Source organism: Linepithema humile, chromosome 7 (assembly GCF_040581485.1).
Source record: "Linepithema humile isolate Giens D197 chromosome 7, Lhum_UNIL_v1.0, whole genome shotgun sequence".
Classification (NCBI taxonomy): domain Eukaryota; kingdom Metazoa; phylum Arthropoda; class Insecta; order Hymenoptera; family Formicidae; genus Linepithema; species Linepithema humile.
In genome coordinates, this window is record NC_090134.1 from 9,423,264 (window position 1) to 9,447,019 (window position 23,756).

The 23,756-nt window shown below is 32.7% G+C and overlaps 3 protein-coding genes across 4 annotated transcripts in view; 2 read left to right on the plus strand and 1 right to left on the minus strand.

Moving 5' to 3' along the window:
- Positions 1-4,070, plus strand: part of LOC137001114 (speckle-type POZ protein homolog) — a 74,663-nt gene extending 70,593 nt beyond the window's left edge. The window contains exons 4-6 of the mRNA XM_067359286.1: positions 1,202-1,331; positions 1,455-1,582; positions 2,040-4,070. Of these exons, the coding sequence (XP_067215387.1) occupies positions 1,571-1,582; positions 2,040-3,110 (1,083 nt within the window). The 5' untranslated portion in view covers positions 1,202-1,331; positions 1,455-1,570 and the 3' untranslated portion in view covers positions 3,111-4,070. The remainder of the gene's footprint in view (positions 1-1,201; positions 1,332-1,454; positions 1,583-2,039) is intronic.
- Positions 4,071-10,134: 6,064 nt separating this feature from the next.
- DNaseII (deoxyribonuclease II) lies at positions 10,135-15,161 on the minus strand. Of its 2 annotated transcripts, none has more exons than XM_067359285.1 (8): positions 15,020-15,161; positions 13,020-13,416; positions 12,448-12,625; positions 12,037-12,216; positions 11,269-11,590; positions 11,009-11,111; positions 10,775-10,913; positions 10,135-10,515 (listed from the first exon to the last, which is right to left on the minus strand). In XM_067359285.1, the coding sequence occupies exons 2-8, from the start codon at positions 13,124-13,126 to the stop codon at positions 10,390-10,392; spliced, it is 1,155 nt and encodes a 384-aa protein (XP_067215386.1). In that variant the 5' UTR covers positions 13,127-13,416; positions 15,020-15,161; the 3' UTR covers positions 10,135-10,389. The 2 variants fall into 2 exon arrangements, with proteins under 2 accessions (XP_067215386.1, XP_012216163.2); XM_012360740.2 differs by lacking the exon at positions 15,020-15,161 and adding an exon at positions 13,865-14,078.
- Positions 15,162-15,437: 276 nt separating this feature from the next.
- On the plus strand, positions 15,438-23,744 carry Vav (Vav guanine nucleotide exchange factor). The gene is made up of 9 exons (XM_012360738.2): positions 15,438-15,578; positions 16,305-16,824; positions 16,917-16,985; positions 18,070-18,259; positions 18,635-18,997; positions 19,122-19,442; positions 19,676-20,080; positions 20,173-20,444; positions 20,767-23,744. Exons 2-9 carry the CDS (start codon positions 16,418-16,420, stop codon positions 21,122-21,124), a joined length of 2,385 nt encoding a protein of 794 aa, XP_012216161.1. The 5' UTR covers positions 15,438-15,578; positions 16,305-16,417; the 3' UTR covers positions 21,125-23,744.
- The last annotated feature ends 12 nt before the right edge of the window (positions 23,745-23,756 follow it).

A 23,756-nucleotide genomic window follows, 5' to 3' on the forward strand; every position in this document is an offset into this window, starting at 1 on the left:
GCCGTCAGAAACTTAATCTTTCCTGGACACGCGATTTCACCGAGCGATGACGAGCAATGAAAGCAACTTGTAAATTAAGACCTGAGTAAGCGAACAGAAAGATCATACGCAATAAATCAGTCTCGAAATCGCTGCTAAATGAGAGCTCTGTGTTTTAGGTTACCCTACACATTTTTCGATTTCAAAGAAATGCTTAAAAGAAAAGACATTAAAACAATTTCAGGAAAACACAGACGATAAGAACAATAATAGAGATAAAAGATCGATAAAATAGTTTATTAAATAGACTATAGCACAATAGAGAGACAAAGAACGCGTTCCCCCTTGTGGATATTTTCCGTCTCACAAGCCAGCCCGGTTGTTTTAATAGCTCGTTCTAATATGTATAGAGTTCATTAGCAGAATAAAATAATTATACCATAGATAGCATGGACTGACACAATTCTGAAATATATCGCGGTTTATTTCGCGGATTGTAAAATAGTGTAATCAATAAGGTTCATTACCTCACAGTTTGCAATACTTACCAGACGGCACGCAAAGACGTCATTTTTTAAACATTTTTTAGACGTGAGTGCTGTTTTGGTTCTCATGCTCTGATACTCTTCCGCTATTTCTTACTTCCATGCATAAACATGTCTAATTATATGTAGAAAAAGGGAAATTTTTACGAGAGTCATGAACATTTTTTCCAGATTTTTCCAATTAAAGTATTTTAAAAAATCGATCTTGAAAAAATAAAAGAATGACGTAACATACATTACAAAATTTCTTTTGATACTATAATTTAAGGCCTAGATTTAATTGTACAAAGAGCTGCAAAAAAGATGTATCTAGAGATATTTGTATAATTGTATAAAGCATATGAAATCGATCGAAACGGCTGCGTTTTATATTAATCATCTGATTCGTCGAGTTCTCTGTGTATATATCTGAGCTGATATGCAATACAATCTCTTATCTCTTATTTAATGTCCACAATGCTAAAAATCGGTCCGAGAAACATATAGCCAATAAAATTGCTGTTTTTCCATAAAAAATGCAAGTTGATTGGTTATACATTTCTCGGATCGAGATCTCGGATCGATTTCTAGTATCGTGGACATTGGCCTTTAGGATCTTTTTATGGGCCAATTATTTTCCTTATACATATATTGCTTATACGATATGCAAGTTTGTGTATCTGAATATACCCTAATAGGGAGTGTCAAATGTGAGATCATCAGAGAACAAAAGAACGCTTGAACAAAGGAAGAGTGAAGGAGAGATATTGGTCGTTTATAAAGAACGATTTGGTCGTCTATAAAGAACATCAGTGGCTATAATATCAAGTAAGTATAAGTATTATTTCAATTAACATTGCTTAATTAATGTAAGATTCAGAGATGTAATCTTCAGAAAACTGAAGATATTTGTGAAAAGTATTTTTTACATTTGCGTCTCTTTTATTTCAGTAACAATACTACTTGGACAGTGCTCGAAATCGACGTACTCATTATTGAAATATTATTAGAAAAGTCTTGAAATTTGAAGTAGGCTACTTGAGATACATTTAAAAAAGACAATTATAATGGAAGTACAAGTAAGTTTTCAGTTTTTACTTTTATGATACTTTTTCAAGGAAATATCATTAAGATCTTTGAGAATACAAAATTTAAAAAAATCAATAAGGTTTGTAGTATTCTCTAAAGTTTATTCTAATTCAGTGCATTCTATTATATGCAAGAACTTATGATTTATCATTCATCAATCCTTTTCATTTTTTGTTAATATATCAGTTATAAATCATAAAATAATTAATATAAATAAAAAATGTGCTTTTCAAATATTGTAGAGAAATTTACTTGCAAATCTTTTACGTAATGCTTAATTATAGATTCCAAAAAATTCATGAACAGCATGTTTCCTTATAAATTTATAACTTATGTATATACTGATTTATTTTCATTGTTGTATTATATAAAATCTTATTTTACGCAAAAAGAAAACATTAAATATATTGATTATTTCCAAAATTGATAAATAAACTTTATTTGCAGAATTTGTCTGGAAAAGAAGTAGAGAGTAGCTCTAATATAATCTCAAAAAAACAGCAGAATGTGTCTAAAAAAGCCATGTCTGTATATAATAAGAGTTACACTCGAACACAATTTGAGTCAGATTTTATTTACTATACCTGGGAAATAGATGACTTTAAAACTCTTCGTGAGACTTTGAATGATTTAACTTCTCCAAAATTTCCAGAAACAGCTCAATGTCAGATTAAAATAAAATTTTATGAAATTTCCGATTATAAAATACATTTTTGCTTCATCACTAAACCATTTAGAGGCTCGTGTTCTATTTCCATAAAAGAGTTAATAAATCCTTATTCAGACAACGCTAATTCAATAAAAAAAAACATGTTTAAGTGCGTCACAAACGAGACCACATACTCAGGTGAATTTAACTTAAACTATATTCCGAAAAACCTAGTAATAACTTGCTCAATACAAATTATCCACCAAATTCTAAACAATACTGTTCACATACCATTATTTTCAACAAATCTGGAGGTCAAAAAGAGGATTCTTCCCATCTGCGATAGCAATTCTAAATGTGATGATACAAAATTAATCAAATTTATCATAAATGGACAAATTTACAGTGTGCCCAAGCACATATTACGTGCTACAAACAGTAAATATTTTAAAAATTTGTGTGAAAAAAATGTAAAAGAAGACATGACAAATGAAGTAAACATACAAAATAATACTGAATATTTTAAGATTATGTTAATGTATATTCAAACTGGTATGATGAAACAAAATATTGGTACATCTAAATATGAACTATTATTAAAAATTGCCCATGAATATGACGTACAGCATTTTAAATTGATATGTGAGCAATATTTGCTACGTGATGTTACAAAGGAAACTGCTATAAAATATATAAAACTAGCGTGGTTATATGATGCAAAATACTTAGCAGATTATGCAGCAAATATCATTAAATTGTATTATGATACAATTGTACCGTCTGAAGATTTTCAACTTTTACAGCAAGGAAACGTCAACAAGACAAGTGAATTGATTGAAAAATATAAATTATATCACATTTCTGATTAAGACTTTTAATCTTGCCAATTTTAATCATAAATGAAAAAATATATGATAAAATTATTTTTCCACTTTTTTTCACAAGTATTTATGCTATAAACGCTTATGTGTCATAATTCATAATTTATCTATATATCCATATACAGATATTGCTGCACGTAAGTCAAATATAATTTGATGCTTGGGATTATTAGTATATAAAAAACTTATTAAACATTTTTAAGACCATTTGGTTTTTCAACGCATACAGATTGATTTAAAACATATCGACCGAGAAAAGTTATAGAATTTAGCAAAACTACTTTTATTTGTTAATTAAAGATTTTTTTTTATTTTGAAAGTAAATGATTCACACAGTTTTTAGTTGGTTCTATTTTTTTGTTAGTGATTCACTTTAGTTTTTTCTTTTTTAGATTATCCTGTATGCATGTCACAAATACAAATTTAGTTTTTCAACGCATACAGATTGATTTAAAACATATCGACCAAGAAAAATTAAAGAATTTAGCAAAACTACTTTTATTTGTTAATTGAAGATTTTTTTTTATTTTGAAAGTAAATGATTCACGCAGTTTTTAGTTGGTTCTATTTTTTTGTTAGTGATTCACTTTAGTTTTTTCTTTTTTAGATTATTCTGTATGCATGTCACAAATACAAATTTTTTTACATTAATATTAATATTAAAAAGTTTGTCATGTCTACTATTTCTTATAAGTATTTAGCATGTAATAAGAATACTTTAACATTAATTCTCAGAGCGTGAATTAATGTATTTAATTAAAACTTCTTGAATTTTGCTTAATTCTCAATTATTATAAGAAATTGATGTATTACGAAAAAAAACTGGCGTTTTAAAGACTAAGTTTGCGCTGTTTATTAAGTATATCTTGTAATAACATCGATGTAATGATAATTAGAATGTATCGTTTAATTGTTTAATTGTGAAAAATAAAGTTTTGATTCTTAATATTATCGTCTCGTTTAAATAAAATTAAAAATTTTTTTCAATTTTATTTGTAAATTATTAATATCTTTAATTTTTAATATTAAGATAAACTTGAGAATTATTACTTATTATTAAATTTAATTAATGAAAAATTTTTTGAAGTGAGACTTATATTATAAATTTACATTATAGTTCAAGACATTTTATTACTTTATAGATTCTACATTGTACAAGATCAAGATATTTTATATTTTTTCTTATAACATTATTTTTAGAACTTGATTTATTTCTTTTCTTGTCAAGAAAATATTCCGAGAACAGATTAAATTTCTCCTAGCCCGAAGACACTACTACCACCGTTATACAGTCTTGCTTAAAGAGGAAGACTTAACAAACCGGAAGATAAATGCACGGGTAAGTCTCCGTTGAGTGACGGGACTCGGCGTAATTGGTTCGGAGGTGATAACCGGCCACGGAACTCGCCGCCGCGGTTACCTCAGCTCACGTTGAGCGGTTACCGCGTACATTGCGCGAACCGCTCGCCGCCGGATACCGGAAACTTTCAATTCGCTTCCGACCACGTCATCAGCCGTGTAACCTCGTTAATGTCGGTCAGAATCTGTATTTACCTTGAGAATGGCGTCAACGAACTCTCTTTTGGCAAGACAGCCAAGATCACAACCCCTTGCCTGTAGCAAGTCTACGTGATGTTAAAATAGACATAAATCTAAATTATTCAAAGCCCGTTTTACAATAAATTTATAATATATTTATAAATTGAACTACACTCTATATAACTAGAGGATTGATAAAATCATTGCAAAAGATAAGAAGATAGAATGTCATGAAAAATATTTCTAATAAGAAGGATAAGAAAAAATACATTTTTAACGATTTTAAATATGTGATAATTAGAAAAGTATCATAAAATTATATGTAGTATACATAAATATTATTAAACTAGTGAGAACTCTTCTCTAAATCTGTAGACAGGAAAGTAATAAAAAATAAATTCGGGATCAGAAAGATATCACACGTAAAATATTTTTAAATTCTTTGTCTTATCATCAAAACGTACTAAACATTTATTATGCGTATATCATACACGACATATATATTATATATTACAAAATCTACATTAGAAAGATGAATTTTCAACGAAGCTGTCCGCGTAACCGTATGCGAGCGACAATCTCCACAGAACAACGGGAAACGGAGTCGTTGAGAATCACTCTAATCCTCGTAAAGGGATTCCCCGTGTATATATATCTCTGTCCTTTCACGTAATCTGAGCTTAACTAAACTCAGTCTTAAACTTGCTCGCGGTAATAGTCTTCGCTGTTAATCGAAGCTCCACTCTCTCTCTCGGAAGTTGCCTTGGACGACGACGACGGCGGCGGCGATGGCGTGCATACGGGGCGATTTTGCCGTCGTTGTCCGTCGGACTTTGCTGGTGACCCACGACGCAAAGGCTCGATTAGGGCGTTATCCAGTGCGGCATGAATATCAAACTTCAGCCCGGAGTACCGCTCCGTTCCGTTCCGTTTATGTAACTTCAGCCGTGAACATACTGAGAGAGCGGTACGCTCGACGTCACCTTCGACCTCAGGATCTTCGGTTGTGAACTGATACCATCTTTATGACGCTATTCATAATTAACGGATTATACAGTTAATTAATATTTTTAATATTTATTTAATAATATTTTTGTCGAGATATCTTTGAAAGATTTAAGTTTTTAGCAAGTTCAGCTTTAAATAACTAAGGTATATTTTGGAATTCATTTCATACATTTCTCTTTGGTGTAAAATTATTCTAAAAACAGATACCTTCTTTATTCGATTAATTTAGTTTATTTATTATTTTAGATGTTTCTATTCATATCTTAACTTTTTTAATTCATGAAAGTTTCTTATCATCACGCTCAATCAATACTATCTCACCGCATCATCCTTTGTCTGTGACTTCGGAAGGCTTGCCCTGAAGAATAGCAGTTCTCACTACGTCGTTTATTCGTATGAGATATTGTTGGAATGAGGTTTACGCTGAAATGGGTGCAGGGCGTAAGTTTGGCAGCTCATTTTATCTCGTCCGCAAACGTAACTCGCCGGCGCACGGACGAAGAGAGATGTTTCTCGGACGTTCACGGGCGTTCGTCGGCGTGCAGTATGAATACGTATAAGGCTATATTAAAGTTAGCGCCAGAGCGCTGTAATACGTCATAACGGGCCGCATGCACACATGAACTCGTCCATCCTAAACACGAGGAAATGCAGCACCGCGCCGGTAACTTCAACCCGCGTCACGCATACATTCGCAGTCGCATATAATTTACATAATGAGCATCCATCTGCCTGAAAACGCTCGTCCGAAAGGGTCGGATGTAAGTTAAACGCGCCTGTGCCTTCGTCCGCAATTCCCGACATCGCTCGATCCGTTCCGTTTGCACAAATCGAGCATGCCAGATCTTGTGCAATATCGTTTAACGAATTTGATAAAACCCGACATGTAAAATATTTTTTAAAATTTGTTTTCGAAATCTGTCTTCTAAATTAAAAATTATTCTGTCAATATTGGATCAATCGTTGTTATTTATTTCAGATTGCTATTAAATTACTATTCAAAACTTTTTGATGATTTTTAGCGATTCTGCAATCTACCATTCTGCCATTCTGCCGCGTGCTCAGCGATGTCATTTTTACAGAAATTTAATTTGAGTACTGCTGAAAATTGTGTATACAGAATATTTGATAGGACATCGCAAAATTCCAAATTATTCGCTTACGTTTCTAATTTGATGTTTTTCAACGGTGTGTACGCATTGTTGTGTTATATGTGTTGCGCGCTTTTAGTATTCCAGAATTAATGGACCAGCTGTCATACCGGTTATGGCATTTTACTATCGACGTGCAAACAAATCTGAGTTGTGACCAGCGGTGTCGCCGTATGCGTTACTTTTGTTTACACAACTTTCCAATCTGTCGAGCTGTTCGCAATTTTCCGTCGAAGTTCGCATATCCCGTTTACATCCGCGGTACGCGACATAAGCTCATTTCCACCTAAAAGGACCCGAACCCTCTCGCACACGATATGAATACGTATAAGGCAATATTAAATTTTGCATATCCACCACAATACATGCACCTCCTACGTCGTACGAAACGTATGAATGATTATACATATATGTATATATGTTTACAATTATTTTTTAATATTTTTAACGTGGAACGTCTTCATATTTTTTTTATTATATAAAAAACAATTATAAATTTTAATTATAACATTTTCTTCTTAATAAAGCTCTTAAGGTGTTACCGAGTTACTAGCTTTTAAAGTTTGTAGACTTTTTAAAAAATTAATTTTTTCAAGAACTGATATTTCTGTAAACGCTCATAAGTTTGTAAAACCACATTGCGTATTACATTATCATATTCTACGAAAGTTCTCATTTCTTATATCTGCTATTATCAATTCCAACACACATTCTTTTTTTATCTGAGCTTGCGAGAGGAACTGATATGCGGTTCGAACATAGATAAAGACAGTGTACGAATTTGCATATATATAGAGTGCTTTGTACCCATTGCATTACCCATGGCTTCTTGGCCACTTTAGATTTGATTACGCCTTCGCAAAAAGTAATTTTTATCGCAATTTCCCAACACTTTCAGTATTACATACTTTTATACTTAAATCCCGAATTTAAATTTTATTAAAATAAAATCTTGAAAGATTTCTCTCTAGCTCAATAATAATATTAAATCTAACCTTCTCATTTAGTTTGTTTGACACAATTTATTTTTGAATTTATCGAAAAAATTACCAATATTTCCATATTGTGTTATTACAAAAATTATTTCAAATTATCAAAGAAATAAAAAAACAACTCTCTAGCGGTAACACTTTGTTCACATGCTTGTGACATACACGCGTATTGCACGAATGCTTAAACAGACACGCGCAAAACGATGGGTTCATGCATATAACGCGTATATTTGGCCGGTGTGCAGCAAGAGGTTTTAGCATGCGGAGCAAGCCGGCCTTTAATGCTGAAATATCGTTGGAACGTCGCGGTGTCGCTCTGTCGTCGTCGTCTTCTTGCCGCACAAAATTTCGAGATTCTTTCGCCGAGAGCGCAAAATCCCTAATCGCACATTCAAACCTTTGTGCTGTTGTACTACTTTGTTACACATATATATAATTCTATTAAGTAGCTAATAAGAGAGAGAGAGAGAGAGAGCTTTAAAAAAAAAATTATTACCTAATCTGTGAAACAAATTATTAAATAATTTAGTAATGATGGTAGTACGAGCTATAATAAACGGAGAAGATAGTTCAATCCGTAATGTTTAATCTGATTTCTGCATAAAGTGAGAGCAAACATCTCGAATTCGGGAGTGAATCAAGCGACGGGGAACAATGAATTGTTGAGATGAGAAACGGGCCAAAAGGAAGTTTCGAGGGTATCCGGATGCTCAGAAAAACAAGCTGGCTGTCGGCAGGATAAGGGGATTAAGAGGGTTCGCAGCTGGCAACCCTCGGACCAATTCCTCGAAACGATGGGGTTGGGTCATAGCTGCTGTATTCAGGCATCACGTCGGCATGGACGAGCCAAGAAGGAAAATCCACTGTCGCGATCGTGATCGCGTTCGTCTGTCTGTATTTTTCGAATCACGTACGCCTACGTACGTGGATCGAAAGAGAAGGGTGTAAATTGCGGCAAACGAAAATTGCTACGGAAATAATCAGCAATTAATTAATTAATAAATATTCTGAAAAGCTTTTGACAGACTACTTTACAATCATTTTGAAAAATAAGAATAAAAATTCAAAAACATTTTGAATACATTTTCTCTTTGAATTAAACTTTTGTTAGTCGAAATAGTCATTATTAGTTTCAATGCACTTTTTTTCTCTTAAAGAATAAATTTGAAAAGTTAATTTTTAATCCCACACATTTGATCAAATTAGAAGCGTACTTTAAAACTATATTCGATAGAGAAACAAATCTTCTGTGCCAGCATCATACGTCTTACAACTTACAGGTTACAACCATCTTTACCACATAGCAAGGATCGAAAGCAGAGAGCGGAGCTTTCGGCCAAAGTCGCAGCGGAAAGTCGTAAAGCGCTTGCGAGTAAAAATCCATCTTGCTGCGGAATAAAATCCGCACGATAACTTTGGACGGAAAAATTTTTGCCGATCTCAGTAGTGAAACCTCTGAAGTGATCAGACGATAAGTAGCAGCGGCCGAACTTCACTCAATTTCTCACAGTTTGCATTAGAAGGCGAATCGTATCTCACTCTCTCCGTCGCGGCTCGTCCTCTTTTTCTTTCTCATTAGCGACGCGTCTCGAGCTACTTAATAATTTCCTCGACTAGACAATAAGCGTCGTTGCGAAAAAAAAGGAGAATGAGGTTGAGGAGAAGTCGTTCTCTTCCCAGTCTTCCATAAAATCCAATTTAACAACTATCTCAATTCCCATCATTCGTTTTTAGTTTTCCAAGATAACGAAGAACGAGATCTCTTCAAAATCGTAATTAATATATAAGTGTGCAGAAGTAAGGAGGTACAAAAAACATATATGACTATAGTCATTTATTGTCTTTTTAACGTAAAACGTAACTTAATAAAGAAGTCAAAAAACAGATTAAGAATTTATTTAATTATTATATAAATTAATTGTTGTGTCTAATTGTTATCAGTCAAATTTAACATATCTGTTTTAATAAACATATAATGGTAAGTTATTTAAAATTTCAACTATTTGCATTATGTGCACGTTTTAATTTTATTTCAACAAATTGCAATTTATAAAAATTTTTATATGATACAAAGCTAATGTAAAACATGTCTTTTCTACACTTTTTCTAGATAACTTTGATATTATTTACAATAATATTTTATTGTGTTCATATTTATTTTTAAAACATAATATTGTGTTTTATATTAAAATTTTAATTTATTCTATGTGCATAAAGTATGACGAGACCTCTTGTACGAAGCACAGTAATTTAGAGTCCTTAGTTTTTATATCGTCGATAACATATCCTCTACAGATAAGGTTTTAAGTAATAATACAAATGTATTTTTACAAAATTGCACGTATTTTATGATTCAAATATACAACCAGATCTATATAGCACTTGTTTTATAGAATATGTTAATTATTGCAATGTATGTCAAATAATATTTCTTCAGTTTTTTAATTATATATTAATTATATAACGAATTATGCAAAGAATAATTATTATGAGAATAATTAGATCTGTTTAGAACTAATCAAAATCGTCATTATTAATATGAAGTCGTTATTATTATGAAAATTATTAACGAATTTGCTAAACTATTACCACTTTAGGATGTATGGGACACGGTTCCATATCATTCACGGCACCGCGATAATTTTTCCAAATTTTTCGATTATTGAAACAAACAGTTCCGCCGCCTCGTGTGTATTGAGTATCCTGAAAAATAATAAAATACAAATTTTAATACAGCGTCTGGTCCAGCAGATTAGATCAATCCTGAAAACATACATGAAAAAGATTTAGGAATCGTAAACTTGTGGAAGCCCTTGTTACTAAAAATATAAACAATTTAATTAATCAATTCTTTTTATTAAATTATTTATTTCCAAGATTTTCCTTTGCACAACTGTTAAAAATTGTATGCAATTTAGAGACACAGTTTTATTCTAGAAGATTTTTAAAAATGTATACTTACCGCTCGATTGATGTCACCGATGCAGGTCCAAGTTCGATTAGTTTTACCCTCAACAGTTACCGCCCATTTGGAATGATCGCGACTACTTTTAAAATCGATATCAACCGCATTCAAACGAATAGACATAACATTGTACACTCTAAAAAAGGATTAAACAGTTTGATTAGTTTGAATATAAATATAAATTTACAAAACGATGAAAACAAAAAGTTATTATATCACTTATGACATTACTTTACATGTTCGCAGTCCGATGGTAGTCTACCCCGTCCGTTCAGCCATGTTTCAGCGAATAAATCAGATTTCAACGTCGGTGCGACGAATTCATCATACAAGTCTGTAAGATTAACAAGACGTTGATTATTTATATATGTTAAATTAATTTTCAAAGTAGATATAAAGACGAACTCTTAAAAATATTGCTCTAGCATAAGTTTTTTGATGTAAAATACATCAGTGATATATTATAAAAATATCAAACGCGCGCGTTTTACCTTTTTGCCACTTATCGCTTTTGGCAAACGATAAGAATTGAACACCTTTGGATGATCTTAACACCTCTTTGTTGCTAAAGGGTGCTTGTCTGATGCGCTTCTGATTGGCAGCGTCCGCGAGTACCGGAAACAAGTCAGCGAACGCGCCGGGGATGTTTCTCCAGTACACTATTATCTGATTGTACATAAACTGTCGACCGAGCACGTCGAACTGATCATCATTCATGGATATGCACAGGAAACTCTGTCCGAAGTTCTCCCCAGATGTCGGATAATCGTACTCAGACCGATTTCCCGGAGCATTTTCGTCTGCATTTCGCCCCTAGGAATACATCAATTTATATATATATATATAAGAGGTATTTCTCATTTAAGAATACGCTTCCAAATATCATCAACACTGTCACTTATATAATATCGAATAGGATCAAATAAGCCAATCAAAGCGTTTTAATTGGCATAACACAATTTTAACTTCTAATAATTAAATAAATTATTACAAAAATATTAGAGAGAAAAGAATATTAATTTTAATAGGATTTAAAAAATTATTTAAAAACATACAATCTTAAAAGAAATAGTATTAGTATTATTAGTGGACAACTATATTATCCAATTCATTTATATTTCACGGTTTCTTTAATTATAGAATCATTAAAAACCACTTATATCATTAAAAACCACTTATAAGAAACATTTAGATATAAAGAAATAAAAATACCAAGAGTATCAATATTCCGATTAATTCAAAGCGCTCAAATGCATTACCCGTCTTGCGTCATTCCCACTATTTGGTATGGGCGGATAATTCGGAACACTATGTATTAACCAGAAACCCTGTTGTTGATTTGCTATCACGACGCCCTTCGCATGACCGTATTTTGCACTGCTGGGTCTATTAGGCGGGTCGTCATTGTACATAACGAAGAAAGCGTTCGATGCCACTGACTGAAAGTGCGTAATCGTATGAGCAAATATTACACATGATAAACATGACACTTTGAATAATAAATTAAAAATATATAGCTTCTAAAAAATTTTAAAAAGTGTTGCAACACTAATACTTAAAAGAAATATATAAATTGACAAATTGAAAAATAAATTAACTGAAATAATTAATTATTTGTCCAATTTAACTTATGTATATATTAAGATTGATTAATTTATATTGTCTCTCACATCATTATATAAAGGTGCTAATGTAATTCCCGGTATAGAATTCTTCGCACTAATTTTTTCCGTGGATAATTGCCAACCCTTATCAACGGTATTGTTAGTTATATACAGATACGCTAAACCGCTTCTAATCACAGGATTGCTGCTTTCTGATACTTTCGGTAACTTGTACAGTACATACCTAAAATTACATTTCAAATAATCATCTTACGAAATCGGAAAAGTTATCGATAACAAAAACGGAATAATTATGACGCAAACAGACGTAATGCTAAAATATTTCATTAATAAGATCAATATAATCAACACAGAATCTTATCTAAACTCATTAAATAATATCAAGTGTTCATATTATCACTAAAAAGCACTTTACTGTTCACCCATTTTATGTATCTTTTTTAAATTCTCTTGATATTGTAATATTTATCAAAAATATATTTATTGGTGGATCGTAATAAATATTTTAAATTGTTTTATTTTTGGAAAATTATGGCAACTGAGTTTATTTTTAGAAAAGTATTGAAATTTATAATACAATGTAGTCTTACAGATAATGATATTTCGAATATACTCACCAATCGACAGGTTGATTCTTCTCATCTCTGCAATTAAGATTAGCCGCATTGGCCGTGTTGCAAGCAAACAATAAAATGCTTAGTAAACGACACAATACCGAAAACATTTTGAACTGCGTTATCGGTACTCAAAATCGAAAAAAAAAAAAAACTCCGACCGCGAGTGCTCCGAATTGTGAATTTACTAGTCTAATCAACAGAAATTTATGATGAATGGCGTTAATTAGAAGGCAATATCCAACATATGCACCTGTATTTATACCACTGCACTCGAATTAATTATATCATTATGCAAACTGCAAAGCAACAGCTGCTAGAGTCGCACTTGATGAACAGTCCAGTTTGCATTATTTTCGGTTCATTGAAGCAAGTGTCACGCATTTCTGTCGAAGCATTTCTGAAACACATGCAAATATAAATTACATATAAATTAGCAACTTACAACAATATTGACGTTTACTGCAAAATAATATTTCTTTTTGCATAATCATAATTAGTATTAGCAGAATGTTTGCGCTACGACTAAAATGCACTCATGTGAAAAATTTATATATATACGGAATACTTTAGAATAAATCTGGCTATTTAATTAATATAAAAAATTCACTGAGAAATACTTAGATAATAAATTATTTATTTATGTTCTTTATTTTTAATATTAAATAATCTGAAATTTAATCTCCATCGGTCAATCAATTAGTTTTTATATGTAAAGAATGTATGATTTCTATACATAAAAAGATGTATAAAGCATTTTGCAAGCAAAATGCCAAATTAATATCTTAAAATGTTTTAAAAAAGTATATCCTTCTAAAGCGTGAAATATATAACGAGGACAGTGATACCTCCGCCTACGTAGATAGCGTCAGTGCGATTGTGCGCAACGCTCCCACATACGATCTGCGACAGACGCTATGATAATCTTCGAGAATACAGTAGCACTGCTCGAAATCGTATTTTAGTATACTATTGAAATATACGAATACGTGTTAAAAAAAAAACCATTTATCTGCAGTCCTTTCTTTAATCTGCCTCTGACTTGATAACAACATTGTTACAGAGCACACATTCACTGATGACGCGCGGACATAACAAAGACCAGTCTGCGACTCCAAGTGAAGGCACGAAGGAAGGAAAAAGAAGGAAGGAATAATGACCACTGATGACGTCACGCAATACCTTCCACACGCATAGTGCATTCAGATGCCACGTTGAAGTCCCGCATGTGAGATCTTCATCGCAATAAATTAATATAATGCATGGTCAAAGTAATTTTGGATATTTATCGAAAATAATATAAATAACATTTATATATTTTTCATTATTTTTTAAAAGTAGAAAGATGAGCTCTGACGAAAAAAGAAATTAGAAAAAAATGAGAAATTATTTATTTTTTATTTTATAATTATTATCCGCATATCTCTCTATTTTCATCAATCTTTAAATGATATAATAGACTGATCATCATAGATTTACTTTTAGCATAACTTAAAATTTCATTATAGCTTATCCTTAGTTTTATTTATTATTTGCAAAACAGATGCTACACATTTTCATCATATTTATTTTTGTTTCGACTCTATATTCTTCAAATTAGTAAAATACAAAAATAATTTCAACAAATAACATTAGACGTTTTGATAAATTAAAAACGAGTTTGAAATCGATAACTCGAAACTAAGATCGATTCAAGAAATTCGAGTAATCGAGTGCAATGCGATTAGGCGACTTCATGCAGGTTAAAGAGGAAACAGCTGTCTACAGCTGTTCCAAAACCATGCATCATATAAAAAGAGATATCATATAAATGCATCATACAAAGGCGTTTATGACACTCAGTAAATTTATATTTTAACTAAATTAAAGTTAAATACTAAGAGAAAATATACATATAATAGAAATTGTTGAATTAATGATAAAAAAATCATTAAATCAATAATAAAAACGTCATATTTTACATTTTCTTAGTTCCTATACATTTATTAATATAATTTACTTACATCGACTTTCCCTTTTTAGCGAGGAAACATCGACCATCTATAAAGATTACATCATTGATGAAACATCCATTTGGCACGATTGAGCATTCTATATGCACACGGGGTTCCCAATGTCTACAGCCGGTCCTGCGGGATAACCAGTGCTTGTACGAGAAGATCCGTCTGTTCGTGCGGTGGATGGCGGCCGCTAGTTTGCCGTGCGGAGAGAACGCTGTACAAGTACCACAATAATATCGCGACGAGCATGAGCGAACGGCGTGCAGCGTGTAGCACGGAGCTGTTTGTGCATCGCGAGTGACTGTGCCTTGCATATTCCGTGTGCATTGTGTGCATCGTATGCATCGTTTATTCTCTTGTCTTTCCCTCAAGCCTCTGTTCTGTGCCTCTACGAGCGACGGAGAGGAGATGCCGTGGTACCATCGACGGAGCAAATTCTCAAACACCGTTACAGATCACGCTAAATACCATTGGCTGTGATAATAAACAACGTAATGATTTTATCCCAACATCGTGACGCGATTCTTCGATAAACAGAAAAATGCCCATCTTTGAATTGTTGGTCAGTTAACTAGCAGCAATTGAAAGGCGATAAGAATCGTGCATAACGCTCGTGATTTAATCTCACAGATTGATCTCGCAAGTTCTAAGTAATGCAGCAATTTATTGTTTCATATAAAGGTTCTTTTGTTCTTGAAAGTAATGATAAAATTTTCAAATTTTGCAGCATACGATGCTGAGTGCAATTTTTGTGATAAGCATGAATTTTTAAGTGTTTATTTCACATTTAAGTGTACATATATTTTTCTAACATTAAGACAGTATGTATTGTAATTATATAATATAATTTTTTTAAGTAAAACCTAGAAAATTAAAAAAAGTTTATGCTTATTCTTGTTGACTATAAAGTAGCACTATCTAGAAGTAAATCATGGTATGACGAGATGTATGCTAATACCATGAATATTCTCTAGTCAGAACTAAAATTAGAACTCAAAGCTAAATAGTAAGAAATATACAGCGGTAGACTCTACTTTCCCTTAAAATTTTCTAGGTTTACGTATCTTGATATATCTTATATAATAATATACTTTCTCTTAATGTTAGAAAAATATGCGCATGTACTTTTTGATGTAAAAATTGTACTCTGTCAGCATTATATGAAACAACAGCTACATGAGTTGCAAAATCCATTTGCAGGATTAAATCAGAAGCCAGTGCAAGATTTTTTTATACATTCTTATATAGATGTGTCTATACTAATCTATTGTAATTTTGCATTTAATAGGTAGCAACATAATGAACATCTTTGAACTCTCATGTCTATTGCGTGAAACATCTCCAAACTTACAAACGAGATTTCAATACTTTGATTATTGAACGATAAACAAAAACACCAAAATGAATAGAGTAGAGAGTGCAGATGCTGGTAAGGGCTGGCATGAATGTGCCACCTGGTTGACAAGATGCGGTGCACTGCGAGCAGATCACAAGGCCAACTGGCCACAGGCCAGGGCATTCGACTTGGCCTATACCTTGCGAGATGGTGTACTGCTGTGCAATCTACTGAACATTGTGGATCCAGGTTGCATAGATATGAAGGATGTAAACCAAAAACCACAAATGGCACAATTCCTGTGTTTGCGTAACATAAAAGTCTTCCTGTCGGCATGCTCAAGCGTCTTTGGCCTCTCCGACTCGGAGCTTTTCGAGCCGTTTATGCTATTTGATCTGTCTAACTTTCATCGCGTTCTCTGCACGCTCTCCGCCTTGTCCAACTGTTTGCGTTTCAGACGGAAGGGTATACCGTAAGTGACTTATTGAATCTTGTATTTCTTATTATTATTTATCACTAGTGTGAAATGAACAGAAAACAATTAGGAAATCTTATTTATTGCAGCGGGTTTTCTGTTGGCCATGGAAAGTCTCAAGAAGACATTTACAGAGATTTACAAAGTGCTGGCGCAGGGTAAGAATCTGAAGATATCAATTATATATTTTATAAGTATATAAGTATATAAGTATATAAGTTTATAAGTATATACCGTCCATATTGATAAATATTAAATTCCAAAGAACATTATATAACTTTAAAAAGAAATTAAAATTTGTTTAAAAGAACTTTATATACATATAAAGTTCATATAAAATTTAATAGAAATTTCTTTATATATATATATATATAAAGAAATTTCTATTTTTTTTGTAAAATTATTTACGCATTTGTTTTTTAAAATAACGACCGATGAAAGCTAAAGAAATAATTACTGTTTGACTTCAAAAAGAAAATAAAAGTACGAAACTTCAGCAATTATTATTAATTGGTTTAGCGCCACGCACGCATGGGTGGCGTTTACCATAAAAACTAAGGCTGCGGACGTAGATGAATCGATGGTTTATTACGAATTGATCTGGTCTACCGCGGAGAAGGTACACACGATTTTTCACGGCTTCGCAATTTTAAGAGCACTTCGCTAAAAAAATATTAGCCATCACTGTATTCCAACTTACTTTCATAAATTAAGATGTAAAATGCAGTTTAGAATTGTGATTGATATAAATTTGGAAAATCTTATTTTCAATGCTAGACGTTGTACTTGCAATATTACAAATTAATGTAGAAATCATTCTTCCAGCTCTTTTCATGTCATCAAAATTTTTACTCATTGAAATTATACATGTGTCAATTAAGTAAAGTACATGTGGTTTATAAAATATCAGAATTTGGGAATATTTTTCTTGGATTTCTGGAATGAATCTAACTCGTTACGTCTTGTGTGTATCATATATATTACATATTGGTGAATTATGTATACTGCATACAGTGATGGCATTGTTTCGCTCTTCATGCTGACATATGGCAGTATGTTTCGATCGCAATCGATGTCATTATCAGTGGCAAATTTTTATAATATTGCTAATTTATATTATTATTAGCATTATTCATTTATAATAATGCTACTTATGATTTGATTTCCGCCGGAGACTTAGTCTTTCCTGTCAGTGTGCATGTATAGTGCATGGCCATGTTTTTTTGTGTTTTTATGCTAAAGCCGCGAGGATGAGGGTCGTCGCAGGAGATTTAGGAGACGGGAGGGTGACGAGTCGGTCGTCGGGGGGGATAATGAGGACCCGGTCGGCGAGGAAGATGGTTACGGAGCTTTTTGCAGCCACGCGCAAAGCGAAGAGATCTACCAGGACCTCTGTAGTCTACACTTGCCATCTCCTCCATCCGCTGCGCAGGTCATCATCTCGCTTTTATTATTTTTAGTCATCAATTTTTTTACACTAATCGCAAAAAAATAAGAAACCTCCGAGTTTCCCTTTCTTTAGCTAAGTATTACCCCCAAAAAAAATTTGAAAAAATAGCAATTACTTAAAAACATCTTGTGTTAGAACAAAAAAGATTGCATGAATGCATTAAGTGTTAATCTCATTATTGAAGATAAAGGAAAGATCACAAGTAAAAGCTTCCCTCATTTTTAGCGCATTTACAAACCGTTAATTTTGTATCTATCACGGGTTATTTATTACGCTTTACACGCGTTGTGTTATTAAATCACATTAATAATTTACACAAAAACGCTTCTCTTTATTAAAATAATGTCCGTGCAATAGGCTGGCGCTATTTGCGGAGGTGAGAAAAGGGATTATGTGATCCAGGAGCTTGTGGAAACTGAACGGAATTACACAGAAGTTCTTAGTAGTCTCCTCAGGCATTTCGCCCGACCATTATCATCTTTATTGCGACCCGAAGACTCCAATCGCATCTTCTTCGGCATCAAGGAACTCACGGAGATCCACGTAGGCTTTCATAGTCAATTGCGCAAGGCACGGAACGGTACAGTGCTCGCCCAGGTCTTCCTGGATTGGCGGGAGAAATTTCTCATTTACGGCGATTACTGCGCAAATCTTACCATCGCGCAAAATACTCTGCAGGAATCGTGCACACGTAACGAAATAGTCAATCAGGAAGTTATCGTAAGTCTCGCTTTGTAAAATTTCGTGAAATTATAAAGCCAAAGAGGATTGGCAACTTTACGTTTCACTTGATTCAAAAATATAGTAGGAAATACAATATCTAATTCGATAATATTTGTTGCAGAGATGCCAACAAGAAGCTAACAACGGTAAATTTAAGCTGCGCGATATATTGTCCGTGCCAATGCAAAGGGTGCTCAAGTACCACTTGCTGTTGGACAAATTGGTAGAGGAAACTCCTCACGAGTGGGGCGAGGAATGTCACGCGCTGGCGAAGGCAAGGGAAGTCATGGTCGATGTCGCTCAGTACATAAACGAGGTGAAGCGCGACTCCGATACATTGGACATCATAAAGGACATTCAAGCTTCGATCATCGATTGGGATGTGCCCGAGGACGCACAGCTGAAGGACTTTGGCCGGTTACTTCGCGACGGCGAGCTTAAGGTTTGCTTAACATTTTTATCAAGCAAAAGAGGCTTACAAGTGCATAGAAATTAATCCTTGTTACTTATAGATTTAAATAAAGTATACATGATTTGACACAAAATAATTACATGACATAAATTTTAATAAAAGGATAACTAGAATTATTTTTCAAGAAAACATTATGATACTAAAATTATAGCTTGATGCTGAACTTAATAATACGAGTAGTTGCTAATTTAATTTCTTTTTAGGTGAAAGCTCACAATGACCAACGGATCAAGGCTCGTTATGCATTTGTGTTCGAGCAAGTGGTATTAATCTGCAAAGCGGGCAGAGGAGATCAATACTGTTACCGGGAAACTTTACGGTTAGACGATTACAGACTGGAGGATCACATAGGACGACGAACATTGGGCAGAGATTCGCGCTGGTCCTACCAATGGATACTTGTACAAAAACAGGGGTCCACAGCGTACACGCTATATGCAAGAACGGACGAGCAGAAGCAGATGTGGATAAAGGCGCTGCAAGACGCGATGGACAATGTCAATCCCGCAGCTTGTCGCAATACCAATCATAAATTTAAGTTGACGACGTTTGATACTCCCAGGAGCTGTCAACGGTGTGGAAAATTCCTTAAAGGCCGCATATTCCAGGTAAATGAAGTCGGATAGTGAAATATTTAATCATTGCGCCAATAATCACTTTTAATCACGAAGAATTGGTATAAACATTTTTAAATATATAGGGTTACAAGTGCGAAACGTGTCGCATAGCCGTGCACAAGCAATGTATTGCGCATTCGGGTCGCTGTATGCCGACACCGCCGTCGCCGACACCACCACCACCGTTACCTTGCGAACGCGCGCTTGCCGTGAAACTGTGGTTCGTCGGAGAGATGGGTAGGGAAGCAGCTTCCAACAAACTGGAATCTCGCGAAGACGGCACGTACATGCTACGCGTCCGTCCGGCTGGACAGCCGCGTCTCAAGCATGAAACCAATTATGCTCTCAGCATTAAGTAAGCTTAAAACATCGTAGAAAGTTATTCGCTTTAGATGAATTACAAATTAGGAATTTAAGAAAGTTACAGAATTTAATTTTATTTCTAATTATGTCTAAATACTAAGAGAAGCAATATTTAATTATTTATATCGAATTGACTTTTTAAGTCTAAATATTTAATATTGTTAATTACACTTAAGTGTTTATATTTAAATGCTTTTTTCTAAAAAAATTAACAATCACATTTAATTTATTCTGTTTTATTTAATTTTTATGAATTCTTTTATTGTAGCTATTTTTACCGGATATATTGATGTATTGCAATATTTTTTTTTCAGAGCGCAAGGAGCGGTGAAACATATCCGAGTATTCAAGCGCGACGTGGAAGGCGCGGATCTGTATTATCTCAGTGAATCTCGCTTTTTCAAAAGCGTTGTTGAATTGGTCGAGTATTACGAACGAGAGTCGTTGTCAGAGAATTTTGAGAAGCTGGACCAGCGTTTGCTGTGGCCGTATCGGCGTGTCGTAGCCAAGGCACTGTTCGATTACCACGGCAACGAACGTAATCAGCTGAATCTGCGACGAGGTTGCAGAGTCGTGGTACTGAGCAAGGAAGGCGATGCCAAAGGATGGTGGAAAGGTAAAGTAGGCGATCATGTAGGATTCTTTCCAAAAGAATACGTGGAAGAGGAATAGTACTCTTAATGTCGAATCATTATTACGTCGTTGCATATGATATATCGGATTGAAAAAGTTTCAATTTAATGAAAAGTCTATTGATAATTAGCTATTATATTAAAATGATTTTCTAATGAAATATAATGGAAGAATGTTTTGATATAATTTTTTTATGAAACTGTATTTTACTTTTATGAATTTTTAAGTCTTGCAAATTTTAATTTATAGAAATACGAAATGTGAAACGTATAGGCTTGTCCAAGTTTTTGTATATATATGAAATTCTTTTTCCTACTTAGCTTCTCTCTAAGCATCACCTTGTGAAATTCTGTCTTAACTACTGTGTCCTAAGCCAAGAATCTAAAAATTAGAAGAAATATTGCGACATGAGCGATTACGAAGGCGGTACATTTGTTCAATAAGTTTGGATAAATCTAATCTGATACTATTTTATAACCTCAAAATTGGAGAGAGAAGATATAACATTGTAGAAACAGTTTGTAATATAAATTCAACGCTTAGAAAGAGGAATATATTAACGTATAGTAGATAAACATAGGCTTTAAAAAATTCTAGTATAAAAAATATAATGTACATAATAATAAAATATTAAAAAAGGCCTTACACATTTAATGTTATGAGATCATGAAATTATATTCTTATAAATTTTTCAATTTTAATGAATTTTTTAAATAGCATCATGACAAAAAGAAAATGATATCGGACTTCACAATATTTGTGATAGTTGGTATGAGAAAAATGAATAATTGTACAAATAGATTAACATGCGGGACATGTAATTGAGAAGATATATATATATATTTCTAATAATATTTTTCAAAATATTATATTTTTCAAAATATTATATTTTTCAACTTTAGTGCCTTTAAAAATGTCCTACATTCGTTCAAAATAAAATTATGTACATAGCTTTCTTATTCTAAAAAATATTTTAATAAACTTGTGATAATTTTATTATAACTATTTTATTATGAAATTAAGTTTTGTCACTTGCATATATATATATACATATTGCATATATTTTTTTAGAAGTTATGTAGAAATTAATCTAAAACCGACATTTTATACGCAACGACCTAATATTCATTGGCCTCTCAATGGCCTAAAAAATGCGATATGCCGTGATGATCATCTTATGGTGCAGTCATGGTAATTCTACTAACTCATACCTCAATAGGAAGGGAGAGAAAGGACGAAATTTAATCGCGAGGCATTCTTGTGTTGTATAATAAAAAGAGAATATAGATAGACGCACGATTCATGCATCACATGCGCAACTTCGATGTTACAGTTCTCTTATGTTTTACGAGTTCCGAACGCATTACAAGTACACCGATGTAGTGTATGCCCCGACGCTACGCTTAGACAAATATATTTTAGCGACATGTATAGAATTATATAAAAATGACAATTATTTTTTACTGCGATGCGGCATTCCTGATTATCTTTAAGTAGCGATATCATAAAGATTAAAGTTGTTCATCTGGAAGTGTATTTAGAATATACATGTATGTGTATATGCATATATATTTCATATAAGATGTTCCTAAAAATGGGAATTCAACGGGATTTCAAAATTTGTGAAAATCTTGAATTTTTATTAAAGAATTGAAATTAAAACGTTTTTATTAAAGAATTGAAATTAAAACGTTTATAACGACATAATTCTCAATTTTATTAATAAAAAGTTTATTTTCCAAAAGTTATGCTTACTGTCGATTCTCACTTTTTTATGAACATACTGTTTAGACGGCGGCTTATATACATACATATATTACCGATAACTTTCTTCTTTATGATTAGATTCAGAGTCAATTGCCAGACATCAGTTGTATATACTATAATCTTCTCTGTATTAATAGATACTTTCTAGTTTACATTTGAATTGCGAACAAATGTATAATACAAATTATATACAGGATGTTCGATAAATGGAGAACAAAGAAATACAATTTCTCATTGCTTAATTATGATTCTAAAAGCTACTATTCATTTTGCAAACGTTTAAATTTATGACACTTGATATTCTACATTTTTCATTATTAACCTTCATTATTAACTTTTCAATTATTAACTTTCATAATGTTTGAAAACGTTAATTCTGCATCAAATTCTTTGCTCTGAAATATGTTATATTACTTAGAGCAACGGCGAACTAAAAGCTCATAAAAAAGCTGCCCAAGAAGTCTACCTGTTAGCTTATTACAAGCTCAATTACGGTGCCAATTAAGATTCTATCCATGGAATAATAATTTAGATATTAAGTTCAAAAGCTGTTGGAGAAATATACCACACAAATCTTGTCAATTGCATAATTTACTCTATGTAGCAATATCGTTGCTCCAAGAAATAAATTAATTTAATTAAATAGTTGTGACAAATTTATGATAAAAGTGGAATTTATCTCTTTTCATTAATTACATCACCAGTTGTCGAACTCCTATATATAGATACACAAATATGTATACAAAAATATATTTAACTTTCTAGTATATATCTATTTTATTGTAAGTATGAAATTAATTTTATTATTTTTTTAATTGTTAGACATATTTTTCTGAGTGTGCCAATAAGAAATTCTATCAATAAAGGATCTTATCGAGATGTTATATAAATACTTATACAATGG